The 25169-nt window shown below is 37.8% G+C and overlaps 1 protein-coding gene across 1 annotated transcript; it reads left to right on the top strand.

The window, feature by feature from the left end:
* The first annotated feature begins 2110 nt into the window (after nucleotides 1–2110).
* RFK (riboflavin kinase) lies at nucleotides 2111–9074 on the top strand. Its single transcript, XM_057365550.1, has 4 exons — nucleotides 2111–2423; nucleotides 4003–4154; nucleotides 5707–5809; nucleotides 6341–9074. Exons 1-4 carry the CDS (start codon nucleotides 2342–2344, stop codon nucleotides 6469–6471), a joined length of 468 nt encoding a protein of 155 aa, XP_057221533.1. The 5' UTR covers nucleotides 2111–2341; the 3' UTR covers nucleotides 6472–9074.
* The last annotated feature ends 16095 nt before the right edge of the window (nucleotides 9075–25169 follow it).

Genomic DNA, 25169 nt, shown 5'->3' with positions numbered 1-25169 from the left:
AAAAAAAAACAAAACCAAAAAAGCGTGGGGAGGAGGGAGAAGAACACAAATGTGTATGTCATCGAATACAAATTTCAGGAGGAAACATGTTCCAGAAAACAGAGGGGTTTTGCTTCTGTTTTTTGTTCTTTAGTTAAAGTAAACAGGCAGTCTAATGGCCATGAGGTCATACCGTCAAAAGTTAATGGTTTGGCATTAGTTAAGCAACTAGGCAGAGACTTCAAGATTTTTATCTAAGGCAYTTCCATTAAAAATACAATTTGAAGCTTACTTTTTGTAACATTATTCTCTACGTGCTCAGAGACAGCAGAACTGCTAGTAGCCTACTTAGTRTATCTTCCACTTTTCCTTCTTACATATACATAATAACCACTCTTTTCCTCAGTTCCAGCTACACATACGGTGATTCTCTAAGACAGTCAAAGGTACTCAAATTGAAGTAATGAATTTAAATGTTAGCATGAAAAGGATGGKGGGGAATTGGGATAAGAGAAATAAAAGAAGAAAAGGATAATTTTGAGGCAAAATCACTTTTCAGGTTTTTTTGCCTTCTTATATAGAACAGCTTGTGTACACAACCTTCATGAACAATCACTGTTTTATAGTAGGGCATACAAKTCAGTTTCTCAGAGCAGTTCCCATTAAAAAAGTTATTTACTTGGAATACAGTTAAATACAAGCACAAGCCATTGCTGTTTACATGGCTTTTCCCCATTAAAAAGTAGTGAACCTAATTAGAGCTAAGTCCTGAAGTATTTTTATTACTTATATTAAACAGATGAAATTAGAAACTATGTTCTAGAAGGTGGAAAAGACTGGCAATTCACTTTCAGGGATTTTCCGGATGGTGTTTCTAGGTAACAGTTRCGTGTTTAAACACTAATATGCTTATGTGCATCATAGGGGTACTGAGTGAGACCCCAGAACTCAAACGGCCTGTTGTATCACTGATACAAAGAGACTGYTCTGCTGGCAGGCTGGCTGCCCTGTAATTTACCAAGATTATGGTCATCCTTCACAGTAATACTACTTTAACTCATGCAATCTCAAATTTATTTGAGCGGGATCAGGGCAATAAAAATCATCAAAATACATTAATGAGCTTCATCAACGTGAAGGGCAACTGGAGGCAGGAAATGAAGGAAGAGAAATGTTCCGGTACTCTTCATTTTCCTTTAWGTTAAATACCGTGGACAAAGGATGAGCATTTTGCTGGAAGATTTTTCCCAAARGAGGTCCCTGCACTACTGGGGATAACGTCAGAAAGGGAGTTGTGAGAATGGTAAAGCAAAAGTGAATAAAAATGGGTTGGATTCTTTTTTGTTTGGTTTGATTTTTTTTTTTTGTTTGGTTTTGGTTGTTTGGATTCTTGTTTTGATTCAAATAAGCAACTGCAGTTCGTTGGAGCATGTCACACAAAGACCTGTTCTCGGAGCTTTCCGGAAAATCCAGGGTTACCAAAGGAGCAGCAATCCTTATCTYTACGCGTGGGCACGAAGTACGAGTATGAGGTGCAGCCTTTAAGGTAAGAGGGTCAGGATGTGGCAGCTGGTGCACAACAGTCACAGATATCACCGCTCAGTTTCCATGGGAAGAAACTGCAGGACCGGCCAGACACAGGTGCCCTCGCAGCCCCCAGTGTGACTAAACCCCGGGCAGGACTRAAGGTCACGGCGGTGTCCGTGAGGAGCGACAGCGGCTCACAGCGCACCGGAAGGCGTGCAGGCCCCGCTCCGCCCACCCCGCTCCGCTCCGCCCCTCCCGGCCCAGCTCCGCCCCGCTCCGGGGGTGATCACTGCCCAGCTCCGCCCCGCTCCGGGGGTGATCGCTGCCCAGCTCCGCCCCGCTCCGGGGGTGATCGCTGCCCAGCTCCGCCCTGCTCCGGCCGGGATCTGCCCAGCTCCGCCCCGCTCCGGGGGTGATCGCTGCCCAGCTCCGCCCCTCCCGGCCGGAATCGCTGCCCAGCTCCGGCCGCCCCGCTCCGGCGAGGATCGCTGTCCAGCTCCGCCCCGCTCCGGCCGGAATCTGCCCAGCTCCGCCCCTCTCCGGGGGTGATCGCTGTCCAGCTCCGCCCCGCTCCGGCCGGGATCTCTGCCCAGCTCCGCCCCGCTCCGGCGGGGTCTGTAGTCCCCGGAGAGGGAGGGCACACTGGGCATGCGGCGCGGGCACGTCCATTCTGGAGGGTGGGCAGGAGTCACCGAAGCGTTGTGTGTGCATCGCAGGCCCGAACTCCCCGCCAGATTCCCCCCCTGTCGTTGGTAGCGCCCCAAGGCGGAGGGAGGCGGCGGTGAGCGCTGCAGCGGCGCCGTGGGCCCAGGTGCCGGCGCCTCCGCCCGGCGCCATGAGGCACCTGCCGTACTTCTGCCGCGGGGAGGTGGTGAAAGGCTTCGGCAGGGGCTCCAAGGAGCTGGGCATCCCCACCGGTGAGCGGGCACGGGTGGGGGCACCCTCCGGGAGCAGCACTGAGGCTGGGCCCGGCCGTGGGGCTGCGGGTCWGCCGGGTCCCGGGAGCGCTCCCGTTGGCCAGACGCGGGGTCGGGGTGTCCGCAGCCTGTCYGTCCCTGTTATGTGTCCCCAGCAGAGCCGTGCCGGGCTCCTGCCGAGCAGCCGTGCGGCAGCACCGTGACTAAGCTCGCCTGACCTCAGGAGCCGCCCGGCTGCCCTGCACAACTGCTCTATTGTCATGGCTTGGGCTTTGCTACAACGGCCCTGCCTTCTTCCTTATCGGCGTTTTCCTGACGCTTTTTCACTCCACTCCTACACTGCTTAGAGTCTTGCACCCTCCTTTGTATTATTCCCTGGAACCCAATCCCTAAATAGGTTTTGTTTCACCTAGTGATTGTCATGATGTACAGGTTGTAGATAAGTGTCTACATCCTGTACATCACATTCACGGTGCGGTGGTGTGGCAGCTTGGGAAGATACTCCTTCACATAAAACTCGAATTGGAGCCAGAAAGGGAGTAGGCACTGGGAATCGCTGCAAGAAAGAAAGTTTAAAGGGATAAAGCAGAGGTTGAAACAGAGCAGGTGGGCTTGGCCTACAGAGAATATATTTCAGTATTGCCCATCTCTGTTTCAGTTTTCTCAAGGCAGACAGATGAATAGTGCAAGAAAATTTGAAATTCCTTAAACACACGCTGAGGTCAACACTCACACTGCACTACTTTTAACAGACAAGAAACTTTATAAGGTCACCCTTGTGCTGGATTTTTGATGTTTGTTCCTGACAGTGCTTCACATTTTTCTCTTGATAGTTTGTAAATGGTGTGCTGATATTGGGAAATAGGGAAAAGAAGCTGTTATTATCTGTCAGCTTGATACAAATTTGGTAGCCATCTAYTTTTTCATATCAATTTGGTGTCTTTCCTGAAGAGATCTATTCAGCTGGGAAATAGTGGTGGGATAGTGATTTTCAGAGGTTAAATTCAGTCAAAATGAAATTTTATTTTACTKTAAATATGTAGTTTTCAAAGAAAATTTCAAGTCCATTTCAGATGCCTCTGAAAGGGAAGTTGTATAAAATTGACAGATGAGAAAATAATTATTGCATTTGCTTCCACATATTTTACTTCATCAGTAAGTATTTTACTAATAAATAGTTCTGAGATGCTGTTTTATAGTGCAGAAGAAAGTTGATTTTTTTCTGCTCTCATCTTTCACCATATTAAAGCTCTGTTAATTTTCCTAAGAATTAAATGTGTTCTGCATGTATAAATGACATATTTAATAATTATTATTGCAGAAGAGAAAGAGAACTATAAAATACCTTTGTGTGTGTGTGTGTGTAGGAGATGTAATAACTCTGGTAATGCCACAGTGACTGAATTTTGTGAAGCTGTTTTATATTTTGCCAAATGGTATATTTCATTATTCTTATCACCACTGTTATATTTGTAATTAGTATGTATACAGAGTTTGGCTTTTAACTGTTTAAAGATCCTGTTATAGCCTTGAATTCYACAAAGTCACTCACATTTTACACTTTATAAAACTTTTACAGCTAACTTTTCTGAGCAAGTAGTTGAAAGCTTTCCATCTGACATCTCTACTGGTATATACTACGGGTGGGCCTGTGTTGGAAATGGAGATGTGCATAAAATGGTTTTGAGCATAGGATGGAATCCCTTCTACAAGAATATTAAGAAGTCAGTGGTAAGAATTCTGTTTTTTGTGGGATTTTTTATTGTAGTAGAAGACTGGATTAATTTTAATAAGATACGCAGAATTTGGTTTATGAATGATATCTAGGAATTTGTTTGCCATTAGAAATGCGTTTGTTATCTGAACAAGGTTTGTATTCTGAAGAAAACGTACTGTCTGTAATCAGAGAGTATACAGATGTAGTTGAATAAAGTTTATTTCATTCCTTTTATTCCATCATTTCTTAAAATTAAAATATAACTACTTGAAATGGTGGTTGCTTGACTTGCTGATAGCAAATTAAGCAAAAGCTTTGTAAATGCATTGAATTTACTGGTTATGAGAGCCCTAGCATAAGATAGATCTCCTCTGTTCTCAGCATTTCAGGTCGGASCTGTTGGGACAGCTTTGTTTGTAAAGATTTTTTAAATTAATTCTTCTCTTAARTGATGGAATCCATACATGAGGTGCAGTGGTTTAATATACTGATTAAATATTTGAAGGTGTATAAGGATGTAAGCATGGAGAAATTAAAATCCTGAGTCATGACAGCTGTGTTTTTCTTGCTGTCCTGAGGCTTGAGGACCTCTCTTTTATTTGCTATAAACAATTTTATTTGGACACAAATCTSTGCTTCTAAGTGTTTGTCATAGGCAAATGTATACTTTTAAAAATTTTTGCGGGTAACTGCTCTGAGCAAGTCGTTAAAAGCTTCCCAAATGATAGCTCTGCTGGTATATGCTATGGGTTGGTCTATTTTGGAGAGGAAGATGTGCATAAAATGGTTTTGAGTGTAAGGTAGAACCATGTCTTAGTCTGGACTTTTTCTTCAGTTTTATCATTCAGTTCTGGGTATAAGAGCCTTCCTCCCTTGGAATATAGTTGTAGAAGCCTTCCTTGAGCCAACTACTTCTRTCAAAATCTTTATTTTAAATATATTTAAATGCATCTACTTGTGGATGAAACATTAACATTTCCTGCCTGGGAAATCTTACCTCTGGGAAGTTTTATAGCATTTCTCCTGGTGTCTGGGGGTGTGTTGTTTTTTTGTTTGGTTTTTTTTTTTTTTGTGTGGGGTGTTTGTTTTTTTTTGGGTGTCTTTTTTTGTTGTTGCTTTTGCTGGCGTTTTTTGTTGTTGCTTTTTTTGGGGTTTTGTGGTTGGTTGATTGTTTTTTTTATTTTTTGTCCGTTTGTTGTGGGTTGTTTTGGCTTCAGTTTTTAAATTTTTTTTGTTTTTATTTTTGTTGATTTTTGTTTGTTTGGGAATTTTGGTTTTTTCCTTGTTAGGTTTGGGTTTTGTTTTTTGGTTTTTTTTCTTTTTTTCTTTATATTTTTTAAGGGAATAATTTTTTAAAATTTATGCAAAGTGCATAAATTGCTACCTCCTAATATAAACGAAGGCCCTAACCTCTTAATTTTGGATTATACATGCTATACTAAATGTCCCTTTTATTTTTATCCATTGAGGAAAATTTGACTGTTAGATATTGGGCCTGCCTGCTTCCATAGAGGGAAGTAAGCTCCTAAGTTCATAATAATTGTCTGCTTATTTCTGTTCCTTTAGGAAACACACATTATCCACACCTTCAAAGAAGACTTCTATGGAGAAATTCTTAGTATTGTCATAGTTGGATACATTCGRCCAGAAAAAAACTTTGATTCCTTAGGTCAGTATTGGAGGTCTCCCTCAATCTGGTTTCTTTTTTGTCTTACTCATGCTAGTTTTGTGTTTTCACTGTATGTCCCTCCATTAAGAGAATGTTTTATCTGCTAACCTTTGAAATTTCAGTAAAATGTTTTTGTAATTTAAAAGTGAAAAAACCATATCCCCATATCTTCCAATGTATAACACTAAAACTCTGCATTTTTCTTTCACTTGTCTGAGGAGTAATTTTAAAATCATGGGCCTGTCAATAAAGTCAAGTGTACTAATTTCTTTTTAAAATGCAGTTTTGTTAGTGTTTAAACAAAACTGCTRAAGTGTCTTTTGAGAAGAGTGTGGTGCTGCTAATGGGTAAAAATGAAACTTTAGCATGTTTAAAAGAAGAGATTTCAAAGGCAAAGAATTCTGCCTTTCAAACCTCATAGTTATATTCTACTTCTTTGATTGTTGGATATTTTGTGGTTCCTTATTTTCATTTGTTACTGTGTTCAGAATACCAACCAGCTTTTAAATATCCTTATTCTTYCCTTTTCAGATGCGCTCATTTCGGCAATTCAGGAAGACATTGAAGAAGCAAAAAGACAGCTAGACCTACCGGAACATCTTAAACTCAAAGAAGATAACTTTTTTCACCTGCCAGAAGGCAAAATAGTAAACAACCACTGAGAAAACCCATACCGCTTTTTTTTTTTTTTTGCCTGTTTTTAAAAAAAAATTATTTTTTCCCATGTCATGGAGCTTTTATATTTGCACAGCTGTCAGAGAGATAGGATCTCTTTGTCTTGTGTCTGCTGAGTAACTGAGATTGTATCCAATCATACAAGATTATTTCCGTTTTCTTTGGTTAAGTCATCATTAGACCAGTCATACAAAAGGACTGGAAGGCTCTACTATGCCTTTATAGATAAATCATGTATCCTAAAGTTACCAGATTTTAAGAGACCTGAGCACTCGCAGAACATGACCAAAGTTAATTGTAACTGTAAGGTATGGATAACTGATTTAATGATGAATGTCTGTTTTTAATGTACTGAATGTTCTTCCAGCTTTTCCTAATTTTATGTCATTCTTAGGTCTGGATTTTAGCTTAGAAAACGATGATCACTCATGGAAATGATGAAATTGACTCAGAAGATTTCTGTGGTTAGATATGTTTAGATAGCAATGGCAAGATTAATTCTCTATAGTTCTTATTTTTATATACTACACAGCTGTTATGGTTGAAGCTGTTACTTTAATTGAATTATTTATTTTATTTGAAATGGAAGAGAAATCACTGTTGCTCATTGTGTTGCTAGAATCTGAGCTATACTTCTTCACAGTTGACTGAACATATGACTTATGTTTAATTGTGAAGAAGTGTTTCACTTGATTTCAGAAAATGAGTAAAAGTGTGAAAGTTGATAAACTTTAAGGTTTAGATGCAAAAGATGCAGAAACAATAAAACAAGACTTCTGCTCATTGGGCCTTAAAGGAAAATAGGTAGTGAGAGACAAATCTGCATTTTATATGCTGCTGGTGTTTTTCATAGGAAAATCTTGAAGTTATTCACTGCACTGGCTGTAAGATATCTGACTTCAAGGCTGGCATTATTGTAAGGCACAGCAAAATATTGTCAATACTCTGCACTAAGTGCAGGTAAGAGCCAAAGTTTTGGCAGACCAAGTAGATGAATACACAAATAAGTTTTTGGGGATTTGTTGCATGATATTTTAACACTGTAATGAATATTTTTTATACATAGTTGCAGACAGTCCTACTCTGAAATGTGGGGATACGAGTGAGGGTTGGACTAGATGCTCTCTGAAGATCCCTTACAACCCTAACTATTCTGTGGCAGATAAGTGGTAGGAGTACTGTGAGTGTTGATGGTAATTTGAAAAAWACTTCTCAAAGAATGTAATGTGTGATTCAGTATCTGTTCTTCCTCTGATAAATTTTTCTRTCCCTTGGTGAATGGAACCAGATTTGCTGCAGTAACTGTCACATTCATAAATTTTTGACATCACCCTGTGGTATGTCTGGGGCATACTCTGAAATTCAAAGTWCTTCTCTGAATATGTCTCAACTATAGTTCTCTGCCTGAATGACTATGTTCAACATGGAACGCACAATTTCTGTAGTGCAATTCGATGAATTTACTCATTATCCTATCCTCCTATCCTATTAGAATACTTTTCACTCTAGAGTTTAATAGAGTTTTAACCAGGTAGCTGTTTGGATCYTTGTGTCAAGTGCTGTCAGGATGATGGTTTCACTTCATATTGTTTTAAATTTTAGGCAGTATCATGGGCTGTTATTAAGGAAGAGGCCTTGAGGAAAGCAAGGGCTTGTGTTTGCTCTTTAGGACTTCAGGAGAAAACTTGATTTAATTTAATGAATTGTTCTCCAGTGCTTTTGATAGCAGAGGCAGATTCAATACAATTGGGAGAGAGTGACATGGGACWATATGCTTTTTTTTAAAGGATAAGTGAAATAATTTAGTGGGCTTTTACTATATAATGTGTTGGAAGTTATATTTCTAAAAGGACTGTAAAAGAATTGCCTTTCAAGATTGATGATTGGAATTTTAAAATTGAGAGATGGAGATTTTTCTTTGCAAAGAGTTTATGCAGTCTTCAGATCATAGTAATGTTAAAATAATATATTTTATTACTCCTTTTAGAGAATAAACAAAAGCCATCCTAGTCAACAGAATAGGCTGTCAACAGTAGATTTTTTTGTTGTTCATCATGGTACTGTAGCTGAACACTGATAGCTGCCTTTAAAATTGTTTTTTGCCAGTAACGTCATGGGTCTGTTGTAGAAACTATGGTGCCTTAAGCTGGTTGTCTGAATAATACTTTTCTGTATCTGCTAATAAATGCCACTATCAGAAATTCAGTTCACCATTTGGTTACATAACYGCTGTGCTATGGACAGAGAACAGTAACAAAGAGAAAACTTCCAAGACTTAGTTTGCTCTCAAATCCTAGCTGAGGTATGATATATGGATACACTGAGCTAAGAAACTGCTTGTTATGTGTTTGTCTTCAAATTAGAGAAAACGTTAGTACCTCCRTTTGGCTGAGTGTACCTATCCATATTAATTAGCAGAAAATGGTATACATCACTCTTTAAACTCCATACATAATTCCTGGCACAGTGTAAACTTTTCAAAGGGTTGTATTTTTTTGTATTGTGTACAAGTAGATGTATTTTGGTTGATGCTGCTGCACTGTACCGTTATTAAAGGAACTGTAATTGACAAAGTTATCCTTGTCTTGGATTTCCTTTCCTTTGCCACTMCTAGCAATGTTAGTTGTCTCAGTTCTATGCAAAACTTTGTGGGGGTGACTTTAGCCTAAAATGCTAAACTGACAGAAAAGAGTACTGAGATATTGTTCAACCATCCTAGTGTATCTGAAAACTGATCCCATTCCAGGTACTTCAGTGCTTCAGTCTGAGCTTGTTGGAGTTAGAGCCTCAGAATTCACGGCCTGAAACCCTTGAATGGTTTGTCTCCACACTTGCTTTCAGAACTTAAAAAAGCTGCATTTTCCTTTTAGGATTCAGATAGAGGAAGTTGCATTCTTTTATGTTATCTTTCAGCTGTTAAAAATTCATCAAAGATTTATCTACTGCTCCGAAGGAGGGTCACACTGGTGTCTTAAAACACATGATGGCTCTGGCCTCCTTTGGGAAAAAATTTGTCATACTTTCACTCTTGGAAACTGYTCATATGCAGACCTTTATCTGCATGGCATCACTAAAGTTACACCAAGAAAGAATGTAACGTGGTGGTACATGTGGTAAGGGTTGGCACATGCTGTGGATTCTTTAGTGCAGACTGGTGTCTGTCACAAAATAAGCTTTTAGCAAGAGGGTCCAGGCTGGAGATAAAGATTTGAGAGTGAGAAATCGCAAGCACCTGGATTGTTCCAGACTTTTCTTTAGTAGTCARCACTATAACTTCCAAGCATCTTGATTTTTCTACTAGCTTCTGTAATCAAATGAAAATTAAAGCCACCTACCAGTGTGCTTTCCCTCACTTCCTTTCTAGCAAAACTCAAGAACAGAGACATGGAAAAGGAAAATATTTCCTCTGTGTATCCAGTCCATTGAATAGAGGAGAAATAAAGGACACTGGTAGCTTACATTTTCGTTTTAAATCAAATTACTGGATTATATTATTTTGAAAGAGCRTTTTTGAAAGAGTAAAGAGAGGTAGTTTTCAGAAGGAAAAAAAAAGCAGCTTACTAAGTAAGGCCTTAGGACTTGGGAAACTCGATGGATAAATGAGAATAGCAAAGAGTTACAGGATGAGGAAAGAAGCAGACAGAAAGATCTTGAGGTGAAGCAAAGCTTGTGAAGCATTTTGAGTTTCTAAATTTGTTTCCTTCAGCACATCTTTCTTGGYTGGTGGCCGCAAGAAGGCAGGAGCATACATGCATTGGCTTTGTGGGAACAGGATTTGTGGATTTGAACAGATGTGGGTTTGAATTTCTCTGGTATTTTTTCTTAAATCCTTTTGTGCTGAGTTCTCTGCAAGTTTATTACTGGTTTCCTTGGTTGTACAGTCTTCTCCAGAGTTGTCTGTGACTAATAATTCCCACTGAGTCAGTAGCTCTTAGACAAATAGCCTTGTATAAAGATKATGACTCTTCCTGGTCTCCCTGTGTACACTTGGCAGGCAGTTGGAATTAAGAACACCATAAAAACAATRTAGTTCTTTAGGTGTCTTCTCTAGGCATCCTTGGCTAGTGTTTTTAAAATGCCACTTTAAAATCCCACAATTCTCTCTTCCTCATACTGTGTTCTTCTAGTATTATCCATCAGTTGGTTGTTGCTGCATTTTCACCCTACTCATACACATAAAATCATGCCTTCTTCCTGCTGCTTCTCAGGACCCAGCTTCTCATTTGAGCTGTCATTTGAATCCTGTGAAAGGCACTGCTTTTATGGATGGAAACAACATACTAATACTGCTTCTCTCCTCCCAATGAAAAATTCAAAACATGGTTGTAATATTATGCCCAAGCCACAGGAAGACCCCTGGAAAAGAAGGCATTTCAAAAGAATTCAGAGCTCCTTATTTTTTGAATGCACACTCAGAAATATAGTTTTGGCTCAGGCTTACTTGCACTAATGCAGACCAAATTATTTTAAGAAAGTTTATATTTTTACAATGCTTATTTATTATTTTGGTATTGTTTTAGTGTTTGGCGTTTTTTTAAGTATTGAGAGTTGATATATACAAAATGTTCAGTAAAAAGATGAGAACTCAAGCAAAATGCTTTTCTGCAAACCTTTKTTGAAGGGATTGATTTAAGGCTGCTCAAGTGTAACTTGTATTAAATCTTTGAAATTTGGTATGAGTCAGGTTATAGGAACCACTAACAATCATAAAGCACAATGTTAATCCAAACAAAGGTAGAATAGCAGGTTATCACAAATTTTTCAGTATCACCATTTGAATTGATTTTTAATTCTTTTTGTTTCTTCCTTTGTTTTCCCTGGAGAACTCCTCCAGGTAAGAACTTGAAGTGATGCATCAGATGTGCCTTTTCAAATACCTTGTTATTATATTACTTTTGATAAATATTGATCCTTATTTTGACCTTTTTAATCTTCATATGATTTTGTATTCCTCTTAGCTACTGAAGGTGCAATGATTAAATCCAAAGTGGGTTCTACAGAACTTGTTCAACATAATAGGGTAATCATGAGGTCTTTAGGAGTAACTAACCCCCAAAAAATCCATTTAAGTATTATGGCATAAAAATTAGACTTTTTCACATTTAATTCCTTTGTAAAGATAAGTCATTGGTGATTAAGAGCTCTAGAGCTGTTGTCCAGAATGTGGAGGACTTCATATTCTAAGTCAGTCTATTCTCTTAGACATGTGACCATATTGCCAGCAAATAGTAGCACTTCCATGCACATTTGTGTAAAGACTTTGTTCTTCACAGCAAGTGGCTGTAAAGAGCGTTCTCTTCTGTAATATTATGTATTTTGGCAATGCTAAAATAATCACTTAGTTGTGTCCTTTTAAAGTAAACTACCCACTGAGTGCTATTTATTCCCTTTGGCATAGTTTGAAAGTGCAGAGGCACTTTAAAAGAAAAATGGAAAATTTCTGTTATAAATTCTCTGCTTATTTCAGTTCTGTAGCCCCAGAAGATTGCAAAGACAAAAGAAGTCATTTTTTCCAGTGTACTTCTGGACTGTATTTCTCTATGCAATAAATCCAAATTCTCTGTGTGTGATGAAACACTATTTAAACCACTGGAATTAGATTAACTAGGTGTTGATGATGTATAGAATATTTCCTATACTTTTCATACTAACAATGCATACTGTGGAGGTACTTGGTGGAAGAGGAGGTCATGTCACAAATGTAGTTCCAGTGGGAAACATACTACGGATTGTGCAGAAAAACATCAGCTTTGAGGAACACAGATGCCCCAGATGATACCAACAAGTCTTGGTTCAAAAGCTACTTTTTTATTAATTGCTTTCCAACTATAATTCCATTTTAATAAACTACTGGTACCCATCCCAGTGACATCAGATAAATAAGCCCATCTTGTTTACCTGCATGCTTTGGTAGTGATTGGCATGGTTCTCGGAAAAAGGATAGGGCGCACTTTGGATGGGTGGTTGTAGTATTTACAATGTACACACATACATGTTGGCAAAGGATTTGCTCTCAAAAGAGTGGACAGAAGTATATTCTCTTAAGCAGCTTGCATCTAAAAGCCTACAAAACAGTTAGATAAAGCTTTAGAAAAACTGCTTTTAGAAACCATGCCCTTCTTGTGACCTGTGCTGGCAGAAATCCTGAGCTCAGCATGCTAGGTAAGAAATAGAATGGAGTAATTTTGTAAGAAAGGCAGCAGAGCAGAAAATCTGTAAAGTAGTAAGGTTTTCTCTAAAAGAATAACTTCTGTCCTATTCACACTCGTATTCCTTGTCCTCCAGAACTCCATTTTGAAATCTATATTGAACTGTCGCCATCCTATCCCATATATGCCATATATTCATCTTCAGTCTCCATCAATGTTCTTACTGATCTTGCTTATGTGGGAAGGAAAGCCTCTCATATGCTCCTTCATTGACAGCTGTGGCTTTGCCTTGCTTTATTCTCCAGATGAATATAATGGTTCCAACTAAAAGGAAAAGTCAAATCACCTGTTAAGAAAGTAAGTGGTTTGGATTTTGCTCTCTGGTCTTAGTATGAATCATAATGCACAGTCATCTGATAACAGCAATCAAAAAGCAGAAATTATGTGAGGTCAAGTAGAAGGGGTCTTTGTTTTAAAGGGCCTGGTTGAAATGTAGGTTAGAGTACAATTTTTAATGTGTTGGAGTTACTGCCTTACCCTTCCAATTACCACAGCTGGACCCTTGTAGCTGTGATAGTGTAAGGCTAAAGAAAAGTGGGTGATAGAACAGCTATAGGGTTTTTTATTAGATTTTGAATAGTCAGAAGCAGAGAAGCTAATAGCGACACAAACACAACTTCTAACCTTAGGCTGGAAACACAAAACACTCAGAAATATTTTTAATTTTGCTATCTAGAAAACATTGAAGACTGGCTGTGTGACCCGAGCCTGCTTTTCCCAATTGAATCAGTTTGGTTTAATCACATTTTTTCATTCCACACATTTCTATGCAAGATGCTGGAGCATTTCAAAGCCAATGAGGTGATTTTAATATGCTGATACAGATTGCTATCCATTGAAATAGGTACTTTCTAATCAACTATTTTGTGAAAAGCATGAGCCTTTGAAAAAATGTGAGAGAAGGTGACATGTCCTGAATCAACTGTGGGTTCTGATAGTTTACCCTGCCTACTCTGGTGACAGAGCAGAGGCAGTAGTGTGCAGTGTGCCTTCAGCTCAGCAACTCATTTTACTCTTTTCTGCTTTTCATTTCTGCTAGTCAGACAAAGCCCTTAAATGCCAGTACTTCTCTTCAGCGAGGTCATACCTTGGGATTTTTGCTACAGTCAGAGCAATCTGGACTGTCTGCCAGTTTGAAGTCACCACAGCAGGGTGGGCAGCATTGTTCTTCACTGCACAGTGGCATGTTAGCTGGGCATAAGAGAGGAGCAAAAATAAGAATATTAAAAGATACCTTTACAGGAATGTTCTCCATTGTTCACATTGTGTTCAGTAGTTAAAAGTTTGGTGTATAAACCATAGGTGAAAATGCCTCCAAATTGACACCTCTTATCCTGGTGTCTCCTGGACTTTGTATTCATCTATAAAACTGTGAGCTGCACATTTCACCCAGTAAACTTTACCTCTATGCACAAGATATGCACCCAAATGCACTTTGTCCTAGAAAAGCAATTGTGCAATATCACAACAGAAAAAAAATCATCTGACTTCCCTTCAAATACACACTGAGCACTTTTGTTTGTCGTCACAAAGAATCTCATGTGAGATGTCAGCAGAAGGTCAGTATGGAAAAAAAAAACTTGGTCTTGAAACTCTGTGTACCCACAAAGCATATGTCATAGGTGTTTTGAAATTTGAAAAAAAAATCTTCATAAACTGCAAGGACTGTGATGGAGGTTTTCCTATTTTCTTTTTCCCTCTTACCATCATTTCATCATGTGCCCTGAGCAGAGGTTGCAGAGAATTTGCAGGGTTCTGGCAGGGTCATTCATATATTGTACTTAGCACAAGAAAGCTGCAGACTATCAGGGCAAATATGGGACATAAATCCTAGGCTGAAGGGCTGAGCCTCCGTGGACACCAGCCAAGTGTCAGCTGTTGCAGCCAGTGCTGATAGTTGAGAGTATGAAAGGGAGTGAGCAATGGCAAAGTAGTTTAGGATGGGTAAAACTCTCTTGGTCTGTAAGCTATACAAATACTTGTATTTGGGATGTTTCATTGGCTTCTGGTCTTTCTTTAAGGAAATAAACTGAGGCAGATATTTGTCATGGAAAACTGTAGTCTTAACCAATTATGTTCACAGGGCCATTTTCCTTTCCAACCTGATTACCCAGCTTTTTAATTTTCTCTTGTCAGCTCCAGTTTCCCCTGGCACCCCCAGCTAATAGTGCTGCAGTTGTGAGCTTTAATGACAAACCAGGCATCTGCCTTTCATGGTGAGGTCAGAGGCAAAAGAAGAGCAGGTTGGTACACTCAAAGCTTGAAGTCATTTTCAGTGAAAAAGAAGAGCACCCCAGGAGTCAGACAGCACCTCTGTGGGATCACCTAATAGTGGAGTCACCTCCATGCAGAATAAGTGGAGCGAGATGAGCCAGAAGGGCTAGCTTAAGGGAAGGAAGGAAGGAAAAGCAGTAACTCATGTCCCTGAAATTGGAAACACCTGAGTCACTGGGTGCAGATGCAGCATATTTACCTGGATGTTGGTGAGGATGTCTGATTGAAGAACTGCTGTCAAATTTCTCTGAGAGGCAGAAATCAGGATTGTCAGAAAGGGCTGCAGTTAGGGCAAATGTATGGCACACCTCATCCCCTTTCTATTACACCATTTTTTCTATTTCTCCTTTCTGAAGGGCTGATATCTATTTACACCAAGCACACCAGCCAGTCCGGTAGTGGTGGGGCAGGGGGGAAAGAGTGGCTACAGAAGCACAGTAACCTGACCAATTCCTCCCTATTCAAAGATAATAGTGCAAGCACAAGATTAGTGAGTCATCATAATCAGAGTGTTAGCAAAATTACTGCTGCCTACCCCAAGAAAATAAAAAGCCTGTACTGTTCGGTGTGGTCAGTCCCACTAACTCATCCTGCCATCTGAACTCAAGCCAAGTGCAGGTGGGGGTGTGCCTCATCCCCCCCTCCAGAGCCTGCAGAGATCACCCCAGTCCTCCGTGTTTTCTTGAAGAAAGCTTTGACTTAGCCTCTGCACTATCTCTATATTGGTTATATATTTTGATATGGGTTAGTGGTAGCACTAGCTACTCCGCTATGGAATGAAGATCTAGAGGCTCAAAGACTTTTTGAAATGCCTTTTCCATTTTCCTGTAAGTTTCATTCCTTTTGCAGAGAATGATCATTTTGTTCTGCCTTCCTTAGCCATTTTCTTTGTACAGGTGTGGATGTCTTGCAAGGGTTCCTTCAATGGCAAGCCCCTATGAGTTTAGTTAACTTTTTTCTCTCACTGACATCCTGCCTATATGTTTTTTTCTTGCTAAAGATCCATTTTCCTGTAGAGCAGATTAAAATATACAGCAGCTTAGTCTGCCTAAATGTCCCTGGGGCTAGAGGATAGTCTAAGTCTCTCAAGACTCTACATGTACCTAGCCATGCTAATACACAAATGTTTTTAGCTTGCTTATACCAGTGACACACAAAGTAACTTACTGATGAACACTCATCACTCTAGTGAGATGCAGAAATTCACTGTCACCAGACTATGAGGGATTATTCTCTTGCTTCATATTTTTTCATGACTCTAGTAGTGAAAAAATCCTTACAGAGCATCCCATTGGTGTCATCTCTCAGACTATAAGGAATACTCTAAGAAAGATTGATGTAAGAATTGAAAAGTACTCATATTTTTCATTCTTCAATCCCCACTGCTGCATAAATTCTAAGATATATTTTTTCCCACTTTTAGATGGCAGTCATTTGCCATGCTATGAAAAAGTGTTGAGTAGTTGATGATGTATTGGACAGCCATGTAATTTTAATGAATGTATTTCACTTTACTCTAAAAAACCATAGCTGAAGTAAAGATGCCTCTGTTTTTGGTATCTGCAGTTGGACATCCTCCATTATGTTCTCAGTGACTTCTAAAAATTTCAGAACTTGTCAGGGCTGAATTCCATTGAAATTGTCTATGGACTAATTAAGTAATATATAGAAGTTCTCATTTTTCTTCTTTGCTACTTTACCCTGGCTCATGTTTTGTTTCATTCCTGTGTAGTTTTAAAAATTTAACCCTGATTCTGAGTGTGAAGAAACAAGCCAAGAACATTACTGAATTACATGTTAAAAGGGGTCTTGATCCAGATAAGGTAATTGTTGTAATATAAAAAACCATAACATTAAGGTATGGTTCTATCTTGCTGAATTGAGGAGGGATTAACTACTGCTGAAGAATACGATGTCAAAAACATTTCAAGCCTTGCAAGTAAAAAGAAATATATTTTGTAAGGTGAGGTACCAGCCCCTTGCTCCTTCCCTTTAGTATTTGCTTCTTTAGCAGCTTTAGTTGTTTTCTGTAATATTTGCCAGTCACATTCAGAGGGGAGCATACACAAGCAGGTGGTCTTAATATGTTTCACATGAGTGGCAGCCTTTAGTGTTACAATYACATATAAATGTTTAAATGCATCAATTTGTGTACTTCTCTTGCCAACAAAAGAAGCSGAATTAGATTTTCATTATTTAAAAAAAAAATCAAACATTTTTGCATGTCTAAAACTTCACAGAATGRGCCATTGTGATACCAAAGATTTTTCCTACCTTTGTGATACAAAATACTTTTTCCTGCTGTTTTAGTAGRAAAATCTTTTGCAGGGTACTGCTTCCAKTAATATAACTACRGGTTTCCACAAACAGCCKCACAAAGTTGCAAAGAAAATYGGTCACGAAAAGGTAAAGTATTTATCCTTGGCCTTTGAATCACTGCTAAAATTAAAACAGCAAATGACTGGGTTTAGTCATAGAAAGATCTCTAACATCCGGAGTTAAAATTTTACTCAGGATAGTGTGGCAGGTTGTTGCATAATGTTGCAGGTGAACGAATTAATTAGTAACAGAGTTTCTTGCCTTCATGGGAAATTGCCAGTTTGGGGACTTAATCTTTCCTGTTCCAGCATRACATTCATTATTCCTTGTATAAAAATAAGTCTCAAGTAAAGACAAATACTCATGTCTTGTTGAAATGTTTTGCTGTRCTTTTTTCTGCCCCTATGTCTATCATATTTTACTTGAGGATCCTGTATGTTTCTGTTTAAAATGTTGTCTATAGCTTTTCTAATTGTAAGTCAAACTTGTAAAAGTCCTAAGTTTATTATATGTGAATCGGAAGTTATTACGAAATCATGGATCAGAGGCTAGGTTGAATTGARAGCCTAGGTAAACTAGCCATATTCTATAAATGGGGCATTTACTCCAGATAAACCACTCTATTTTATTATTGCTATGCGGTTACAGATTTTTAAAGACAAAATCATACTGCTTCAGACCTACTGAGCTGTTTTTATCAATATGTGTTGCTTTCTTGATGGTTGATTAGAATTTCCATATGGTTTTCTTTTACCTAAGCTTATACACCTTTTCTTAAAAAAATCCTGTGCTGCCCAGGCTCTGCCTTAGTGTCACATTGATTCTTGTATCTTTGTCAGAATGCATGACAACTTTATCATACCTACAGCTCAGTCTCCTCTATTTCTGGAAACCAAGAAACTGATCACGCTGTGCCATTTCTTGAGCTAAGGTTTAATTAACTAAGGAGCTACTGTTATGCTCTGCCCCTTCAGTCTATTGCAGCACTAAGAAACTTCATAGTACTTGGAAATCTTAGGTAAAAAACCTGAAAACTCTGACAGCATTTGGTAATGAGAAGATGGTAACACCCTTTCAAAATGTCACAGAGATCTCATTACTGCAAGGTGTGAGTGGCTTGGTGTGATGGCACTATCAATGCATTCCTTTTTTAGTACCTTCTTTTTATTGTTTTACAGATATCTCCATGAAAACACACAAAATGGTGACAAGGAAACAGAGCTAGTTGAATTTAAGGCAATTCTGAGCTGGAAAAATTGGATTCTCATTCCCCTAATCTGCTCATACTTCCTGTGCTAATATTCTATCAGATGAAGCGTACCTTAAATCATTACTGTTTTCTCACCTATGTTTTTTTTTTTTCTGGATTCTGCTGGGACACAGCACAGTCTGATCATAGATATTTGTATTGTAAAATGTARAACTGTTTGTTTCATTGTTTTGGGTTTTTCTTTCTCTGTGCAGGAACACAGTCTTGTAGGATGACTCTAATTTCATGCTAGCAAAAAGTTGTGCTGGTCTGTCATATCCTGATACTGTGCTACAGCACAAGCTAAGAATAGATTCACAGCAAAGGAAATCACCACCTCTTTCTGCAACAGCAGTTTCCTTTGAAATATCCTATGTGAATGTTTGTTCCAAGTGGCTGGAGAGATTTGCCCAGATTCCATCTCCAGGCACTTTTGAGACAGAACATGGAGAAAAAGAATAGCATAGTAGTGTATCTGCATTTTTAGGTAAACATTTATGCTTTCCTGTGTCTACAGCAGTGTTTTTTTTTTTTTTTTTTTTTTTTTTTTTTTTGTAGAACCAGATTTTATGAGATTTTTTTTACCTTTTCTTCTAGGATCACAAGGTTATTCATTCACTCATAAAGGAGCTTCAAATTTGTACTGCTGCTTTATGGGTTTTACCCATCCATTTGAAGAATGAGTGCTGGTTCCCCTGCCAACAAGGAACATCTGCTCTTTTTCAAACTCTGCACAATAGAACAGCAATAGAATTCAGTAGGAGATACAGGACATGAGAGTGACTGGGTCTGTGAAGAAACAATAAAGAYCAGAAAATACTTCTTGACTGTTATAGGAGTAAACAAGAAGGATTAATACTGTTCATCAGYTGTGTTGCTGAAATAATCTTGACTGCCTCACTGTAAGTTAGAAAAGTGGAAGTCAGCCTGGAAATGTAAARTCTTCTAAAAATCCACTGTTAGCCAAAAATGATATAGGAAACTATAGCCCAAACTCACTCACTCATTCCCTCCCTCTGGCCACCTACTGCATTAAAAAAAAATACAATTAAGATAATGTAGTGCAACTAAAGAACTAAAACTCTTATTCTAGTTAATTTCACCAAGTTTCACAGCAGTTATGTGATAATGTTCTGTGATTTGAATTCATAGAGTAAAAAAAAAAGCAATAAAGCCATATACAATCTATTCTTCCATTTTGTCATAAATTTGAAATTAGGTTTAGTTTTTGTTCAAAACTGTAGAAACACAGTTGAGTTTGACCTACATACATGCTGGAATAGGAAAGAGGCAGAATCATGGGCACTTCTGTACACAGACACAAGGATTTGATTCATGCACTGTCTTTCTCCAAATTGTAGGGAAAATAAAACTTAATAACTTTGAAAGAGGCCCATTTACCTGGTGATTCACACATAGCATTTRTTCAAATCCAAAAGAGGAAGAAAAAGATTTCCACTCCATGAAGAACATCTCCACAACTGGTGTGACAAAATTAATAGGACAAAGTAGACTTGAAATTATATGGATCAAGAAAAACTGAAATAAATTCTACTAGAATGGTCAKCTACATGCATGTATCTTGTCACACTTGCAGGCTCTTCAGTGAGCATTTTAACTGATGTTTCTTAATGTGTCTATTTTTCATGTAGTAGAAACAATAAAAGTAATTCTWTTTTTTGAGGGTCATTCAAATAATTTTAGTGATGTTCAATAGCCATTATGTCTGGACATTCTAAACATTCTTAAAAATCCTCTACTATTAATCTCACATAGATATATATTTTATGACTTCAAATATAAAAGGATGTTTACCTTATGTAAACATCAGAATCTTAAAATTCAGAATTATTTTGTTAGGAGATAAGTAAGAACAGTCTGATTGCTTTGTGTTGTTACTTAGCTGCCTGAAGTGTATTATACCTTGTAATTTGCCAAATTATAAATTAATAATTAAGAAGTAATATTATGGCAGTCCAAAATGTTCCATAGTAGAAGCCTCAAAACTTGATTTTAAATGTGAGAATGTAGTAATTTACTAGATTTGTCACTTCTGATCTAATATAGTTTCTTTCTGACATGCTGTTCAATCAGGTATCACATCTATGTGTTAATTTTGCCTTACTGAYAATTTCCAATATTCATCTCTCTAAAAAAGTGTATTTTAAAATATATTCAGTGTTCATAYAGAAACAGTTTTATTTTTGTCTATATACAAATCTCTTTCAAAATGTGTTTCAAGGTTGAAATTTTCAGGAAGCCAAAAGGCAATGCTATACTTATCTCCCAYAASCACCAGATAGAAATACCCATTCCTRTGACACTCTTACAAAAGTCCTTCCTTCAATCTCCATTTGTTTTGARGTATTCACACAGAAAAGAGTGAAACTGAGCTTTGCAGTGAGAGTTAAAAGCCAAAGAATTTCGGTACCCCCAACATTTCTTCTTCCTAAGAACTCAGTTTTTAAGTGGCCCCTACACAAAAAAGCACAATGCAACCAACAAGGGTAAACAAGCAAGGGCTGTTTTTTTCTGTACGATGGTCTTTTCTCGTTAGACAAACTCTTGATAAATGCCACTGTTTTAGGATTTATCTCACCCAGAAAACAAAACGAAACACAGAAAAACAACATGGGAATGAATTCTTTGGCCTTATATCATCATATGAGTCATCAGCACAGTAAACGCAGTGGAATTCCTCTGGGCTGTTACAATTAAAAGTCCAGTCTTATAAAACTAGATGCAACATTCAAGAAAACATGTGTTTGTATATGTATATCTGTCTATTATGACTTCTTTCAAATGTGGCACATAAAATTTAATGTATTTTTATGTCTTTTTCCTTGAAGGCTGCACCTGCTAAGGATTTTATTTAGTTTGTTTGAAGAACTGCTTCTTGGAAACATGTCAGGTGTTAATRGGAGTCTGAAGAATGCATGCCTGCTGTGATATATCTCAGGAAAATACATAAGAAAATTCACATTTCTCAAGTCAGGAGTCCTTGGAAGAAGAGGACATCCACTAAACTTAATGTGTATACCTTTGGTTTGAATCAATTGCCCACAATTTGGTCTAGTGCTTTTCARGATTCCTTGCAAATAAATACCTACCTAACATTAAGTACCCATGCAGCCTTTTGGGTCATAGTTACCCATCTCATGCATCTCAGAAGCCACAGTTTAGGTACCTGCTCTAGCCCCTMTAGTTAGGAGATGGGTTAGCAGTTAGGTTAAATTCTCCTTCAACATTTTTTGTTGTCTATAATTTCAGGGCTGTTATCCAATGGAGATGTTTGCATATTTATTAATATATTTKCAAGTAAGTAGCATGGGATTTCTAAGGCTTACAAAGAAATGAATAATTTTGTTTCATGTAAGGTAATTACTATCATCAGTGAAGATAAAATTAACTGGTTGCATGGGTCAATGAGTTCAACACAGGCTATTGAACTGTTAAGCAAATTCAAGCTGCCACATGCATTGAATAAGACAAGAAGTCTGGGGGAGATTGTGTGCTATTATGAGATTAAAATTGCTAACATACTTGCAAGTGGCAAATTCATATTGTGAAGGTATAAGGCAATTCTAAAGGTTARTTCCATAAAGTCTCTAAAACCAGTTACATTTTTAAAACAGTGATATTTGTTTTTAAGAAACTAAATCCCCTAAAGTATAGCAAGAAATGTATCCWTTAATTGACTTCTTGTAGCATGTAATTCGTGGAATCTATTTTATTCTTGACATACATGGAACTCATAAATACATACCACAGAGCTATGAATTATTTATTGTGCACTATTWAATTATTATGCTCAATTTCCCTTCAAACATTTTGATTCCTTAGAGTATGGTATGACCCAATAAGAAAATATAAAGGAGTTTTAATTTTCTTCTGGTGGAATTCAGGGAGAATTAAAAAAAAATAAATTATGAGATAAAACTAAAAAAATTACTTAAAACATCTCACCATAGCAATGAAACATACACCAAATACTGCCATAGTTTGTTGGTGTAAAAACAGTCATTTTGATATTWTAACTTTGAGACATCATTCCTTGTTRTATCCAGATAATACAATAYTATGTSTATGCATATTTGCATTAACTCTGAWCTTGACTAATACACCTTAGGGAATTACAATGCTACTTTAATAACATAAGCACCAGGKGAGTGAAATACTTCAAATTTCTGAGGGAAAAGAAAGAACTTGTCCTAAGCAAGGCATTTTAGATATATGAGGTTGTCGTTGGTTTGAGTTTCTTTTAAAAAGTCATGATTTATTTCTGTTCAGTATTATACTGTATAGAGTAAGTACATAGTATTGTAACTCTTATAATACTATGCAGAGAATAATATCCCAATTTGTTTTTTCAATACCTGTCAAATATGAAAACTTACTTCTGTATCCTCGCTCAGAATAGGGTAAGCAAGCATAATCTGCATTCTTCTTTGTGGAACTTTGGTCTAGGACTTTTGCATTTAAAAGGTTTGACCTTCAGGAGAGGTTTGAGTTATAAACTTGGAGAACCTTGTAAGTTCATGATCAGCATTAAAGCCAAATTTCATTTAGTGTTGMCACTCTTTGTCTTTCCTTTCATTGATTTTTCCAATTGTGCCTTCTATATGGAACACCACTTTATTAACTGGTGTAACTGGTATACAAGCGTATTTAAATTCTGCAGAAAAACAGTTTTCATTTTCTTAGTTTTTCTACTCATCTGCTCCTTTTCTGCAGTTGTGGAAATGAAGAGGGAAAACTACTCCCTTGAAACCCTGAGAAGCAACTTACAACTTTTTGAGCACTTAAGTGCTCAAAAGTTATAGGTACTTGTCCTTCYCTGCATATGTGTGGAACATTTTTTTCTGAATCCTGAAACCACAGTAATTTTGTAGTGTAAGAGACTCATTCCTCAACCATCTTGTACTAAGATCCTGGTAAATGACATTGTAATCTTGTGCTCTGTTTTAACCTTTTATGAAGAATGAATGCTTGGAAGGAATTAAATGTAGAGAGTAAAAGTGTGCAGGAGAAAAGAAGAAATAACAGACTAGCAGAAAGTAGTCTGGAGTACATCTCCTTAATAAAAGTATATATAGGASGTGACACATTTCTCTGGGATTTTGGAAACTTTATAAATGTTGCAAACTTAATTAAGTGCATTGGTAATAGCAGTTATGTAGTAATAGTCCCCATAAAGCTGAATGTTTAAGGGTTAAATATATGCACATTTATATGCACCTTTAGATGGTAGGAAAAATACAAGTGTTTTGAGTAGCCAGTTCACAGTTGTCTCAATATTATGTCACGTTCTGAAAATTGTGGACATTTTGGAAATAAGGTTTTTAAAGTTTATAATCAGTTTATAAAGTGTCAGCATATAATCTGATAGGTGAACACTATTGCTCTCTGTGTTAGAAGACCACAGTAGAAGTACTTAGAGAAACCACTATATTCAAGAGTCATGAATAACTGACCCTTCCTTTCTTGATACTAGRATGCCCAGAAATTGGGCAAGACATAATAAATTTATTGCCTCAGTCAAAGGAGGTTTCTTTTGTGCTACACAGTCACATGTTGTGTTCAAACTATTGAAATCCCTTGGCCCTTCCTCAAACTTATATTGTGATCAGTACTCTTCCTAGTCCACAAATGGGCAAAATAAGTGTAATGTTTTTTTATTTGCAGCTCTGCTTCTCTGGCTCCAAGCTCAGAAACCTTAACATCTCCTGGGAGATGTCAGTGTGCCCTGGGTGTATCTGATATGCTGACTATCAAATGCTGCCCAGTTCCACACATTTGCTTACTGCCTYCTAGACCCCAGGCTGCATCTGCTCCTGTCACACACACTTCCCACGGCTTGGAACAGCAGAGGATCTTGAGGGATGCATGGGTTAAGGACCATCATCCAGGGTTAYGGGCCTTTGTGATCATAATAGATATTCTTTGTCAGTCAAATTGTTCCTGWCTTTAGATGATGAGTTCTTGTGGTGTGGAGCTGCTTGTGTCACACAAACACACAACGCACCAGTGGTGTTTAGGTCAGTGTGTCACTGCATGATGGCAGAAGCAGCAGTATTAGCAGTGGTAGTAATAGCTGCTATTTTTTACTGAAAAACCAAGAAAAAGTAAGTCTCATGTTCAGGGAAAACATGCAAATCTCTAAGGCTCTAAATGGGATGAGCATTAGCTTCATAGGATAGATATTTTATTAATCCAGGCAAAATGTCATGTGAATTCAGGGAATMATACATCAGAGAGGTTTTCCCTCACATAAGTGGAGACTTGTTTGATTTTTAAATGTAATCAAATATGTACACTCAAGGAAAGTATATCCGACAAGTATGCTAATGTATTCTCTAATCTGATTCTGCCTTTGACACTTCCTTTTTAACAGTTTCTAGATGTTCACTTGCAGCAAAAGCTAGAAGCTATAGTAAATTTTGYCCTGTTTTCATGAGAACTCAGGAATATGACAGCTGATAGGTAAAAGAAGAGGTAACGTGCCATCAAGCATGTATTTTTGCAAATACTTTGATCTTTGTTAGTTCCATTGTAAGTTGTGGAAAATCATGTACACTAAATATATATCATCATTGAATGTTTATATATATATCATCATTGAATGTTAATTTTC

This window comes from Malurus melanocephalus, unplaced genomic scaffold, assembly GCF_030028575.1.
Source record: "Malurus melanocephalus ecotype Western Australia unplaced genomic scaffold, MMel_1.1 scaffold_54, whole genome shotgun sequence".
Taxonomy (NCBI): Eukaryota; Metazoa; Chordata; class Aves; order Passeriformes; family Maluridae; genus Malurus; species Malurus melanocephalus.
The sequence above is the reverse complement of the archived record's forward strand: the minus strand, read 5'-3'. Positions and strand labels throughout refer to the sequence as shown.